Source organism: Oryx dammah, unplaced genomic scaffold (genome assembly GCF_014754425.2).
Source record: "Oryx dammah isolate SB20612 unplaced genomic scaffold, SCBI_Odam_1.1 HiC_scaffold_28, whole genome shotgun sequence".
Taxonomy (NCBI): Eukaryota; Metazoa; Chordata; class Mammalia; order Artiodactyla; family Bovidae; genus Oryx; species Oryx dammah.
This window is the reverse complement of record NW_024070212.1, coordinates 79,254,578-79,268,933: the sequence shown is the minus strand read 5'-3', so window position 1 is coordinate 79,268,933 and position 14,356 is coordinate 79,254,578. Positions and strand designations below refer to the sequence as shown.

The 14,356-nt window shown below is 43.4% G+C and overlaps 1 protein-coding gene across 1 annotated transcript in view; it reads left to right on the top strand.

Moving 5' to 3' along the window:
- ROR1 (receptor tyrosine kinase like orphan receptor 1) overlaps nucleotides 1-14,356 on the top strand; it is a 194,800-nt gene that overhangs the window by 142,738 nt on the left and 37,706 nt on the right. Inside the window, exons 4-5 of the mRNA XM_040232675.1 lie at nucleotides 10,852-10,979; nucleotides 13,037-13,354. Of these exons, the coding sequence (XP_040088609.1) occupies nucleotides 10,852-10,979; nucleotides 13,037-13,354 (446 nt within the window). The remainder of the gene's footprint in view (nucleotides 1-10,851; nucleotides 10,980-13,036; nucleotides 13,355-14,356) is intronic.

Sequence of the window (14,356 nt, the reverse complement as noted above, 5' to 3'; positions counted from 1 at the left end):
AGTGTTCTTTCCTAACTGCCAACAGCAGAAGGAATGGGAAACAAAGCTGGGGTAAAACAAAAGCGAAAATGGGGGATTGAGTTTCACCCAACTTCTGAGTAGTAAGACAAAATCAAAACCCTCCTAAGAACTCCCTAAGTTCCCTTTACCGTCTTTCCACAAACCTTTTTTTTCAATCCAAACCTTCTTTTTTTTCAATCCATGGCCTTAGGCATAAAAGGAAAATGAGAAAAATATCAAAGCAATCTTAGAAACATTGTGTAAAAAACCCAACTGGATTGCTACGTGTGCATGTCATATTATCCTCAACGGGCAAATTTAGAGTGTAGTTTGAATACCTAATATTTGGAGAACTGCCAAAGAACATCCATTCTAGTGAGAACTTGGGGGCTCCAAGATCCATCTGTGCCCTCCCAGCGCCAGCCTAAGCTTAGGGGCTAAGCAGGCCCTTCATGGGCTTCGCATGTGGCTCAGTGGTAAGGAACCTGCCTGCCAATGCAGGAGATATGGGTTCGATCCCTGGGTGGGGAAGATCCCTTTGAGAAGGAAATGACAGCCCACTCCAACATTCTTGCCTGGGAAGTCCCATGCACAGAGGAGCCTGGCAGGCTACAGTCCATGGGGTCACAAAAGAGTAAGACACAACTTAGAGACTAAACAACATCAGAGAAAAAGTCAAATACCCTAGAGCTTCCTCGAAGGTGCAAGGCTACCCCACCACGAAAACCTCAGTAATCAGGAGGGGGCAGAAGTCACTCATTCTTCTGAGTAGTGAGCTTCCATATTCTTAAAAATACTGTACTTATATAATCTTATCATTTCAAGAGTGTGTTTAAATAGGAATAAAATCTATTACACATGTAATTTTCCCTTAAATTACACTCGTGAGATACAAAACTGGGTAGTTCTGCTCCTTCTCCAAAGTGAAATGCAACCCTTGTGTTTCTGAACATCTCTATGAAGCAAAGCCAGTACCTTCCCATTTCTAAGTTGGATACAAGTAACTATTATGTGCTGCTCTGGAAACTATGACAGAGCATTATTCATCTGTTTGTTTTAATGGTTCATGGCCAAGGGGGGAAAAAAAACTTTAAAATTTTTTATTTAATTTTTTAAAGCAAAAAAGTGGTATGAGAAAGACCAAGGGACTCTTTTGCTAAGGAAAATAAATGTTAACAGTGACCAGTGTCCAGGTGTGGGCAACAGAACGTGTTCCTTGACACAGGCACCTCGGAATCGCTCGTGCTCACAGAGGAATTCCCATAAGAGAAGGGCTATTAGGGTGGGCTGAATTCTCAGCCTTGTAGGATGAAGTCTTCTCTGTGAGTCATCACCCCTCTGGGCTGACGTGCCTTGATTGGCTCGCTTTGAAAGCTGATCTTAAAGGTCAAGTATGTTAACACGTTACCCTCTTTGATGCCCACTTTCAGATGGATCTTTAAAAACAGAGTGTGGTAGATAACATTGGGATCCCATATTTAACCTCTAATCTCTCCACCACAGCCAGCCTGAGGCAAAGCATACTTTCAGTGGCCCCGATAGCTCTCCGTCCGAGACCACCTTCTCTCCTTCACTCCAGCCAGCGCTTTTCACGTCTCCACTTATATTTATCCTGATGCCTCTTCTCCAAGGGCCTTCTCTTCCAAGGTATATGCAGTTAAAGCTTATATGACTTAAATTATTTTCTCTCCTCCTGGTTGGCAGTTAACCAAGGATGCCTCAAGGCTTAAAGTTGTCTCAGGAAAAGGAAGGAAGTGATTTTGGAGAGGCAGCAACTTTTTTAGATCATGTCAGATTATATTCTATTCTTCAAGTTTCTATGTCTCTGAGCTTTTATCCATATTGGAGAATTCTGCATCCCTTACATCGATTCTTAATTTTATCTTGTATCCCCCCCTTTAATGAAAAGATAGACCTGACTTTCCCCTTTAAGAGATCTGACTTTGCCTCCCTAGAGAGAACCCACCCTCTGAAATGGGAAGCTTTGCACTTAGCCCCAAGCTTACTAGTGCCTTTCCTGGGGAGCAGCGTGGGTGGGGCTCTGCTCTAACCAGATTAGCTAAGATGTGGCCTGATTTACAGATTTAAAAAAGAGTACCTCTCATCCACTTTTGGTCGTGATGGTCTTTGTGCTGTGCCATGCTTAGTCACTCAGTTGTGTCCAATTTTGCAACCCTATGGACTGTACCCCACCAGGCTCCTCTGTCCATGGGGATTCTCCAAACAAGAATACCAGAGTGGGTTGCCCTGCCCTCCTCCAGGGGATCTTCCCAACCCAGGGGTCAAAACCAGATCTCCCACAGGGCAGGCAGATTCTTAACCATCTGAGCCACACAGCCTCATGAACTGTAGCCTTCCAGGCTCCTCTGTCCATGGAATTGTCCAGACAAGAATACTGGAGTGGGTAACCTTTCCTTTCTCCAGGGGATCTTCCCAACATTAGAATTAAACCCAGGTCTCCCGCATTTCAGGTGGATTCTTTACCATCTGAGCCACCAGGGAAGCATGATGGTCTTTGGGAAAACAAATACAGCTTACCAGTTATATTTGCATTGGTAAAGTGAAATTACTTCCCTCATGAGAGAAAATAACCCACGCTTTGCTAAATGGAGCATAATTAGGAATACTACATCTCTTTGAACTGTGTGATGGATTTCGTTCAGACCAAGATTCGGGGCTCTGGGGACAGGCATCTCGATGGGATTTCATCTCCATGGCTCAAAATAGGATTTGTAAGAGGTGCCAAGTGGGGTAAATTCAGAAGTGTTGGATGATTTCACTCAAGGCAGTCAGTCCCCCCTGAGCCTGCCAAGCTGTGGGTTTGCAGAGCACTGTCTCTGGCATTCCAGTTGAAGAACCAAGAGAATCAGAACAAAGAAACCTGCTGGGACTGTGTAAATTGCCAGCACTTTTGGCCAGTGAGTTTGCTTAAAAACAATCCCCAAAATCTCTCCCCAGTTCTGAGGCTTAAAATTCCAACTGTTGTTCCCTCTACTTTGTCCTTTGGGTATAAATGAGATTTTTTTCACTTAAAAAATTGAGATAAAATTCACATAAAATTAACCACTTAAAAGTGAGCAATTCCACAGCAGCTAATATATAGACCACCATCTCTCATTCCAGAACATTTATATCACAACAAAGTAAAAGTCTACCTCCAGTGAGTAGTTATTCCCTATTCCTCCCTTCCTCCTATTCCTGATAACCATCAATCTGCTTGTTATCTTTATGGATTTACTTATTCTGGAAATTTCATATAAATGGAATCATGTACTCTGTGGCCTTTCTTATCTGGTTAATTTCATTTACCATAATGTTTTGGAGACTCTTCCACAGTGTAGCATGTTTTGGTACTTTATGTCTTTTCCATGGCTGAATAATTGGCCACCATATGTTTCTACCACTTTTGTCCATCCATTCCTCTATTGATGAGCATTTGAGGTGGTTTCTGCTTTGAGACTATTGTGAATAGTGCTGCTATGCACATTTGTGTACAAGTATTGGTTTGCAATTCTTTTGAGTGAGATTTTATAGTTAGCAAAGTGTCTTTAAGTTTATTCTCTTCCCCCTAAGGAGAGACATGCATTTTGACTGGTCTTAGTACCTCATAGGGGAACATTTTAGGGCCTCACTCATCAGTAAGAATCTGTTCAACTGACTAAGGCCTGCCATGCCCCAGTGTAAAATCTGGTGCAGCAGAAAGTGGTTTCCAGTTTGAAGTGTCGTTCTGGTATGGAGAGGGTCCGTATCTGTGAGCTAGGCTAGGTCATCTCCGCATCTATCAGGTCTATTACAGTTCTGCTGGTCAGTCTGTGCACAGTGGAGCAGGGGGAGGACAGCTCTCAGCAGCACCCTCTCCCTCATTCAGCACTTGTTGGCTGAGTTGGGTATTGTGCACTGTCCCGGGCCCTGGAGTTGTGAGGCCAAGCCAGACATGGTCCCTGCCTTAGAGTAGTGCTAAGGGGATCACTTAGCAGACAAACATAATATGAATTCAGAAGTCTGTGGGAGTGGTGTGGTAAAGGTGCTGGGTGGGCGGGAGTGTGGGGTAGGCAGTGACTAACTTTCCCGGGAAGGAGGGGTTGGGAGCACCTGATAAGGCAATCACAAGGTGAGAAAGCAGATAGATGGCCCTCCAGGCCTCAGGAAGAGAATAGACTAAGCCAGGGGGCCAGCAAAGTGCATTTCCTGTTTTGAGACGAGCAAGGTCAACAGCAGCATGGCTGGTATCATCAGGTTCACAGGCTCATCGGGCTGGGAATGAGGCTGGAAAAATGGGCAGGAACTAGGGAAGAGCTTTGTGTACTGCAGCAAGTAACTGTGGTGAGTCGGAAACTAGGGTGAATTTTAGGCAGGAAATGACCTGCTCCAAGTCTGTGTTTTGAAAAGATCCCTTTGTAACTAGTAACTGATGAACCAGACTCCCTCCCCCTCCCTCCCGGCCTGCCTTCTCTGTCATCTCACCGGCCCTCAGCCAGCCCAGGACTGAAGTGCAAGGTCAGGAAGATTGCCTTTTTCTTCACACAGGGACCTCTCATCAATTGCCCTGCCCTCCTTGTATACAACTTTCTACAGAGATGAAAGTGCTCATAGCAGCTAATAAAAATCCATCAATACTGAGCCCTTCCTAAGTAGGTCATTTCTCCTGGAAGTACTTGAATTTAGAAGTAGGCCAATTACAAATAAGTGAACTGTTCATGATGAGAATTCAGCCACCCAGGGATAGGTCCAGAGGGATTCTAATAAAGTTGTTTTAAGGAATAATTGAGGTCATCTGAAGGCCTTCCTGATACCCTCACACCATAGCATCTCCTGTTCATTTATCTACAATAAGGTCCCCATCTCCGCACCTTCTTGTAATACTCTTTCTTTTTTTTATGTTTTAATTGGAGGATAATTACTTTACAATACTGTGCTGATCCTCGCTGTAAAACAACTCAAATCAGTCACAATTATACCTATATCCCCTCCTTCTGCGGGGGGAGGGAGGCTCAACAGGAAGGGGATATGTGTACAACTGTAAGTCTGTCTTTTTTCTTTTACTTTTTCTTTTGAAATATTTACGTTTAAGAAAAGTTGCAAAAGTAGTGCAGAATTTCCATATTCCCTTATCCCCTAATGTTAATGTCTTGCATCAACATAGTACTATTATCAGAAGTAAGAAATTACCATTGGTGTACTACTACTTACTTTCCCAGGAGGCACAGTGTTAGTAAAGAATCTGCCTGCTGATGCAGAAAATGCAAAAGTTGCAGGCTCAATCCCTGGAAGATCCCCTGGAGAAGGAAGTGGCAACTCACTCCAGTATTCTTGCCTGGGAAATTCTATGGACAGAGGAGCCTGGCGGGCTAAAAGCCCAGGGCGTCTCAAAAGAGTCAGACATGACTGAGCATGCTCAGGCACGCTCACTACTAAGTAATGTATAGACTTCATTCAGATTTCCAGTTTCTCTATACATATTAAGGGTTTCTTTTGAAATCATGTGTATAAGACAACAGTTGCGTTTGCTCTCTTTTCTCCCTTAAGTTGAGGCACCCTTCAGAAACCCTGGTCCCCACTGGAAGCACTAAAGAGAGCACTAGCTGGCCTTTCTGGTGGCTTAGTGGGTTAAGAATCTGCCTGCCACGTGGGAGACCTGAGTTCGATCCCTGAATTGGGAAGATGTCCTGGAGGAGGGTATGGCAACCCACTCCAGTATTCCTGCCTGGAGAATCCTGGTGGATAGAGGAGCCTGGTGGGCTGCAGCCCACGGGGTCGCAAAGAGTCGGACACGACTGAGGGACTAAGCGCACAGCGGGACTATCATGGTCCAGACTTGGCACAACTCCATTTGGGCATCCATTTGGGGTATTCTGCATCCTTTCAGTCCCCATACCTCACCCACCCTCCCACCCATCCTTTCTTTCCTTTCCTGCTCCCCCTTCTCAAAAAACTACATCTTGGGCTTTCCTGGCCCCTTACTATACACTGCACTGTTCTCTTTTTTGGAGAACGCTTGAAAGCCTTATTCCAGACCCAAGAAGTTCACCCGGCAGTGTGTAACTGTTAACTCCCACAGTCGCTGTCAAACTCCCACGGGCAGCATGTTCCCCATTCTCGGTCTGCGGTGCTTCTTGGGTGGACTCTCCTACTGCTGCCACAGCGGTTGCCATCACTCTCAACCCTGTGTGACCACCCCTCATCAGCTCCTTGCTCTGGGGAAGGGGGAGACCCTGGAGGTGCGGGGGGCAAACTGTGTTTGCTTTTCCCTACCACCTGGCAGCGAATTTGGAAGGTTGCAGAGGCTGGCAACCCAGTAACTAAATTTCCTCTAGAAGAGTCATGAGCAGCATTCACAAAGCACTCCAGCATCTTGACATCACGGTGAGGTGGCCGGCGCGTGCTGATGCTGGGTACTGTGATGGACGGCCAGAATCCCGTCTGCCCTCTCCTAGTGTTCTTTCTCCCTAGAACGCAGCCTTGGGCATGCTCCCTGAAAGTGCCCTTGTGCTCTCATGGCCTTGCTTCTTCATGTTTTTAATTTGCTAACCATGGAGGACATCAGCAATGAAAGAAGTGTGAGCTGGAGAAAGGCATAAAGCTGATTAATGTTGGAGGAGCGTTTGTTCCCCTCCAGCCACGGCTGGCAGGAAAAATGGGAAGGATGAAAGGAGATTGTGACTTGACTTTTAAAAGAGAAGCTTTTCGCCACCTGCGCATGTGTGTATGTGCAGTCGCTCAGTTGTGTCTGACTCTTTGTGACCCTTTGGACTGTAGCCCGCCAGGCTCCTCTGTCCAGCAGACGCCAAAACATCTTCACAGTAGAGAGCCCCCGTAAGCAGTGGAAAAACTCCCATAGGCAACTATTTGGAAGGAAGTTGCATTCCAGGCTACAAGCACAGGTTTGGGGGCAGATCTAGTTCTTCTGCTTACTGCGTCAAAGTGGACAAGTTCTTTTGCTCTTTCTGACTCTACAGTTTTCTCATCTGTAAAATGGGAGCACTTACATCTTCACCTTCTGTATAAGACTGTTGTCAGCATTAAATGACTTAATATTGATTTTATATGTAAATGAAATTTAACAGTGCCTGGAACAGAGTAAAGGCTCATTATAAATTCTCTTATTTATTATTAGGCTGATTTACTTTAAAGTAGGATTGAAAAGCAGAGCACTATTATAGCCTGGTAGTCAAGCTTGAGCTTGAATTTTGTGATTAAATTCTACCTCCTCCACTTGCTGGCCTTGTGAGTCTGAGCCAGTTACTTAACTTCTCTGAGCTTGAGTCTCTCATTCAGATAAATAAGGATAATAGCGTCACAAGGGGCTACTTTGAAGAAAGCACTTATCATAGCACTCAGGACAGAGAGTGGCAGACACTTAAGACATGTTTGTTTTTCTAGTGCTGTGGTTCTCAACCACAGTCAAATCACCTGAGAGCTTTTTAAAACGCATGAATACCTAAGCTGCATCCCCAGAGACTATGATTTAATAGGTCCAAGGTGGGGTTTGGACATTGGAATTTTCAAAAGCTTCTTAAGGAGATGGTATAAACAGCCAGGACTGAGAACTACTCCCTAGCAGATGACATTGCATACTATTTTTGTTTGCTTGCTTTGTTTTTTATATCTGTCCCCGAGAGACTGGACTGGTCAGACTATTAAGAATTCTGGGCACAATAAAAAATGTAATACACCTGCAGGTCTAAAGCCCTCAATAAGCAATAGGCAGCCAAAGAACTGCATTCCATTTTATTCTGAAAAACAGTATTCAAAGGGTCTTTTCAGAATCTCAAATTGGAAAGGTGGTAAGAAGTTTAGCCTAAGCCTCACACATAAAATATGGGAACTCCCAGTAGGTCAGGGATTTATATCTGGGGGTAATTCCAGGGTTTTGTCCTCCCAAGAGATATAAATTGAGGCCTTGAGAATTTAATGTGGGGGAAGAAGAAGTGTTCTCATAATGACACCTTAAAAATCCAGGACTCTGCTAATGCCTAGGGATAGAATAGCATCATCTATAATAGCAGGGGGGTGACGGTGTGGGGGTACTTTCTGGCCTCAGGACTTCAGTTTTCAAGATCCAAGGCTGGGTCATCAAGAAACTTCTTTCTCCCCATAGGTTTATGGTATTAGTTACCCAATAAAAGTGGGGTTAATTTTACAACCCAAGTAAAATTTAAGCCAAAAAGACTTCAACATTACTCTAGGATTTATGAAAGTAAACATGTGGAGTGCTTGCAGGATTTTGCAACATTAAAATTTCAATGTCTTTATGTCAGGTGTATGATATATTCATTTGTATGTGTACTTAAAGGTTACGTTTTTAAGAGCTTTGCACTGCAAACTATTTGGGGGACTAAACTGGAGATACTGCTCCCATCTCCATCTTTAACTTGACTGTTTTAGTGAATAGGGAGTAGAAAGCAGCTGAAAATAAGTGTCTTTTAAGGATCAGCTCTATCAGATTTTTTTTCACATGGTTTCCTATTCTACTGGGCTTTCTAGACTCCCTCCCTGAACCCTCAGGTGTGGAGGTCCAGGGCCAGAGCTATGAACACAGTTGATTTTATGAAGCAGAAACTTAGCAAATAATTATCTTTTAAATATCTTCTTCGGTACCTGCTAGTGTTAGTCATTCAGTCATGTCTGACTCTTTGCAACCTCATGGACAACTGTAGCCTGCCAGGCTCCTCTGTCTATGGAATTCTCCAAGCAAGAATACTGGAGTGGGTAGCCATTCTCTTCTCCAAGGGATCTTCTCAACCTAGGATCAAACCTGGGTCTCTCCTGCATTCTAGGCAGATTCCAAGTCACTAGGGAAGCCCTCTTGGTAACTGTAAGGGCTTTAATAATAATTATATGTTACCTCTGTGTAGCACTTTTTTTTAAAGCATTTACACAGTTTGATAGGATCCTCATGATTTTGGTTCAGCAGTAAAGAATCTACCTGCCAATGCAGGAGACACAGGTTCTATCTCTGGGTCAGAAAGATCCCCTGGAAAAGGAAATGGCAAACCACTCCAGTATTCTTGCCTGGGAAACATCACGCACAGAGGAGTCTGGCAGGCTAGTCTACGGGGATGCAAAGGGACATGGCTTAGCAACTAAACAACAAACAGCAACATGACTTTGACCTATAGGGTTGGGAGGTCAATTATTGTCTTCATCTTATAGATAAGAAAACCATAGCTCAGAGGATTTGAGAGGTTGCCTAAGGATAAGAAAGTAAAAGTGTTAGTTGCTCAATGATGTCCAACTCTTTGCGACCCCATAGACTGTAGCTCACCAGGCTCCTCTGTGCATGGTATTTCCCAGGCAAGAGTACTGAGTGGGTTGCCATTTCCTCCTCCAGGGGATCTTCCCGACTCAGGGATTGAACCCAAGTCTCCTGTACTGCGGGCAGATTCTTTACTGTCATAGCCACCAGGGAATCACACCTAAGGATAAGCAAATGTTAAATCCAGCAGGAAAATTTCTTCTCCTGACTTTTGCTCTAAAGTGTTTTAACTTAGAAGAAACCAAAGAGGAAAAAAAATGACACTTCTTTAAGGCAAGATGTTGCTTCCAGCCAGGTTAACAGAGGAGGAGAATCCAGGGCAGAAGTCAGACCATAAACCTGGCAGGTAGCCTTCTGCTTGGCTGTAGTTTGCCTTTCAGAACCATATTGATATCTTGTACTCTGGTGTCTTATGCTTATCATAGGCCCAAGTGGGAGATTTTGGCCTCTGTCCTTTCAAGCTGAACCTGCCATCTTGGGTCCTAATCTCCAGCCTTGGATCTCCAGCCATTTGCTCCGCAGTCACTAATCACACCACTTTCTGGTATCCCCTTCTCCAGAATGGGGCTTCCCTCATAGCTCAGTTGGTAAAGAATCCACCTGTGATGCAGGAGACCCTGGTTCGATTCCTGGGTTGGGAAGATCCGCTGGAGAAGGCATAGGCTACCCACTGCAGTATTCTTAGGTTTCCCTTGTGGCTCAACTGGTAAAGAATCCACCTGCAATGCGGGAGACCTGGGTTTGATCCCTGGGTTGGGAAGATCCCCTAGAGAAGGGAAAGGCTATCCATTCCAGTATTCTGGCCTGGAGAATTCCATGGACTAAGTCCATGGGGCTGAAAATAGTCAGACACAACTGAGCAACTTTCACTTTATCTTCAGAATAAAATCTGTGCCCTTCCTTTTATTATTATAACTCGAGGCAACAATTTTTTTTTAAGACTTTTGTTTTGTTTTAGCAACTTATGAAAGCAAGTATCCATTGACATTTTCTCTGGATTTCCTGGGACTTGGTGACTGATCTGAGATTGCCCAGTCCACGGTTTACCATGGACACTCTCTGCAGGGTGGGGTTGATGGGTCTCAAGCAGGAGCCATGTAACCGGACTGCCCTCTGCTTTCCTTCCTGCGGCACCCAGCTTCTCACTCCTTGGAGCTTCCTAATTGACATATCAGTCTGAGTAGGTCTTGGGGTAATGCGCCCACCCCTTTGTAGCAAATGAAACAGAAATAATCTGGGCTTAAAAAACAAAAAACTGTAGAACATGTGCCCAGATTTCCAACTCATTTCCTCTTTACTCTTACAACTACATCATCCTCCAGCTCACCACCAGCTGCGAAAATAAAAGTGTTTTCTCCCACATTTAAGGATGATTTTGTGCTTCAGGATGATATTTCTAGAGGTGAAGGAAACTTGACCAATGTGACCAACAGATGTTTTAAGCGATGGATGGAACTGAGGAAGCCGGATTCCTTAACCCAGTCTTGAGGATACTGTGCCCGACTGCGCCCCCTAGTGACTGTCTGGGGCATCGCGCAGTCCGCGCCAACTGCGTGTGTGTCCTGCTCCAGCTTATGCATGTGCTCTGTTTTCAGAGATGAGTATGAAGAAGATGGATTTTGTCAGCCGTACAGAGGGATTGCCTGTGCAAGATTTATTGGCAACCGCACTGTCTACATGGAGTCTTTGCACATGCAAGGGGAAATAGAAAATCAGATCACAGGTTGGTAGCAATGAAATTATATTTATACTTTGCATAACAGTTTTTCTCCCCAGAAGTTTTATTGAGCCCTTCTCTTGACAAAGGATTAGTCAAGGCATAGGGGTTAGAAACGGGGCCATAAAGAAGCCAGAGATATAATCTCTGTTCTGAAATTTACATTAGAATAATTTATTAAAGGTTGCCCTTGGAGGAAAAGGAGGCTTTGAGAAGTCTCACTTTCATTCAAACACTCAATAAATATTATTGAGCGCTTTTGGCATACCAGGACCTGGGCTGGGCATGGACGATGTGATGGTGTGAGGAATAAGCCAGGTATGTCTCTGCCCTCACAGAGGAGCTGTTTGGAAATAACATTGTGTCTACTGAAAGGGGATGAATTTAGAGTTAGAATTCTGGATACAAATCCCAGTGTGACTTTGAAGAAAATCTTACTTTCCATGGAAATCTCTTTCTTCCTCTGTGAAGTGAGTGAGGAGGTGAGATGATCATGGGTCTATTCCTGCTCTAGCTTTCTCTATTTACCCTTCACTTTTCTGAATTGAAAGGATCTTTTTAATGGAAATCAATACTGAAGCACTACCTAGCACATACAAGATAGGTAGTGTTGGCCACGGTGCACAATTTTGTATACTTTGTTCGGATGGTTACAGCAGCCTGTGTCTCTCCCATTAGTATAGTTATTATGCCTTGGTGCCCTGTACATTAAATACATTAAAGTGGCTTTTCTGAAATTCTAATAAGGTTTCCAACGTTAGCACTGAAATTGAAGACACCCCATTGCATCTGATATATTTTAGAATATGTCCCAAATGTTGACCTGAAATTCAGATGCCCTGTAGTTTAGCTGGCAACCCTATGATTTAAGAGAGGCAAGAACAAACCCAAGACACATAGAATAGCCAACAGCCCAGAAACTATGTCCCAAGAGGAATTTGAGGGAACCAAGAGGGGGCCAGGGGAATTATTTAATGTGAAGAAGCAACTATAGGAAGATGTATTTGCCAGTTGCTAAATCTCTCAGGCTTTCAAGAGGAAAGTCCATGAAATTCCAGAGAAGCAAGCCTGGTAGGGAGAAGCTATAAAAGATACATTTCAACTTAATAAAAAATCACTTGAACATACTTTTTACTAGGTATTCACAAAAATAAATGGAAGTTCTGATATAAATATATAAATATTTGGTCACCCATTTATAATAATCCTCTCTTGGACATTTTTCAGCTTACTGGAGAGTGTTACAGTTTTTTTCTTTTTAGAAAAAAATCCATCTAACTTTGATTAACCCAGCATTTTCCAAACTTGTTTAGCTATGGAACCCCAGTTTCTCAGACACTTTTAACATTCTACATAACTAATGTTCTGAGGAACATGCTTTGGGAACCAGTATACCAAAAACTTCACAGGCTGCGTTGTGAGTATAAGTTCCTTGTCAGTAGACGTGTGCAAAGGCTGGTATGGGGATAAGAGATTAGGCAAAGCAACACTGATATTCTACAATATACATTGGACAACTGAGTTGTGCTCTTTGAGAACTTTCAAATGAGTTGCCTCATGTTCAGAAGATGGGATCAAAAGTCTTCAAATTATAAGGAAATTAAACCACTTACCCAAGGTCATCCAACAACTGAGACACAGAACTAAATAAATCCTGTGATTGGGCTGAGCCACTGTATAAAGCAAGTTCTGCCCTGCAGCTGTCAAATGTTTTAGAAGCCTCACAAAACTAATAAAAAGTACCGGATGAAACACAAAGTTCTGTTGCTTTGTAGTAAAAATGAAAAATATATTGTACTTTAACCTAATTAATTCTTTTTATTAGGAAACAGTACATATGTAACTTAATCCTGTTTTTTTAAACTTTGTAGTCAAAATTATTTTTTTCAAGCCAGTGAAAGTAAGCTGCTTAGACATCTGAAATGAATCTCCTTCTCTTGGCCTTGTCTGTTTGAGTATAGCAGATCCCTTCCAATGTGTGTTTACATCTGATATCTGTTGACTGGATAGCCAAGGGAGATAAATGCTGCCTCTGGGAGTTAATGATTGTGTTTGTTTTCCAGCTGCCTTCACCATGATCGGCACCTCCAGTCACTTATCTGATAAGTGTTCTCAGTTCGCCATTCCTTCCCTGTGCCACTACGCCTTCCCATACTGTGATGAAACCTCGTCGGTCCCAAAGCCCCGGGACTTGTGTCGCGATGAGTGTGAAATCCTGGAAAATGTCCTGTGTCAAACAGAGTACATTTTTGCGAGATCAAATCCCATGATACTGATGAGGCTGAAACTGCCAAACTGTGAAGATCTCCCCCAGCCCGAGAGTCCCGAAGCTGCAAACTGTATCCGGATTGGAATTCCCATGGCGGATCCCATCAATAAAAGTAGGTGGTAGCCCCTGACCTTCTGTGCTGCCTCAGGGGCCAGCAGCCCCAGGAAAACTGGACCTTGATCCTCAGTAATAATTTGTGTTGGTAGTCAGATTACTTCCCAGTGGTCCAGATACCATGTGGGGGCTGAGTTTCCAGTGGGTAAGATGCAGTGCCATTCTTCAAAAAGTTACATGAAGATGATAATTTAAAAATGTGGCTGCTGGTTCCTTAATGACTTAAAAATAGAATTACTATATGTCCCAGTAATGCCACTCCTGGATATAGGCCCCGAAGAATTAAAAACGGGTGTTCAAAAAAAACTTGTACAGAAAGGTTCATAACAGTTCTATTCACCATAACTAAAAGGTGGAAGCAACCCAAATGTCCATCAGTGGGTAAGTAGATGAATGCATTGTGGCATATCCACATAACGAAATATTGCATGCTGTATATTAAGTCACTTCGGTCGTGTCTGACTCTGTGAGACCCCATGGACTGTAGACCGCCAGGCTCCTCTGTCCGTGGGATTCTCCAGGCAAGAATACTGAAATGGTTTGCCATGCCCTCCTTCAAGGGATCTTCCCCAATGAAATATTATTTATCCATAAAAAAGTAAAATCCTGTTTCATGCTATAATATGGCTGAACCTTAAAAAGACTGTTATAGAAAGAAGTCAGACACCATTGTATGAGTTTATTTATATACAATATCCAGAGTGGACAATTCCATGGAGATAGAAAGCAGATTGCCAGCTGTAGGGACTAGGGGAGAGTGTGGAGTGACTGCTTAATGAACATAGGGTTTCCTTTGGGGATGAGGTATGTGTTCTAGGATGAGATAGCAGTTAAGGTTGCCCAATATCTTGAATGTTCTAAATACATTAATGGTAAATTGCTTTATATTGTATTATACCTCTATCTATCTATCTATATGGGAATTTGCCTCCATCCTCTCACTGCCAACAAACAAAAGACTGTTTTCTGTGCATTTCCCATCCATCTATATTACACTTTA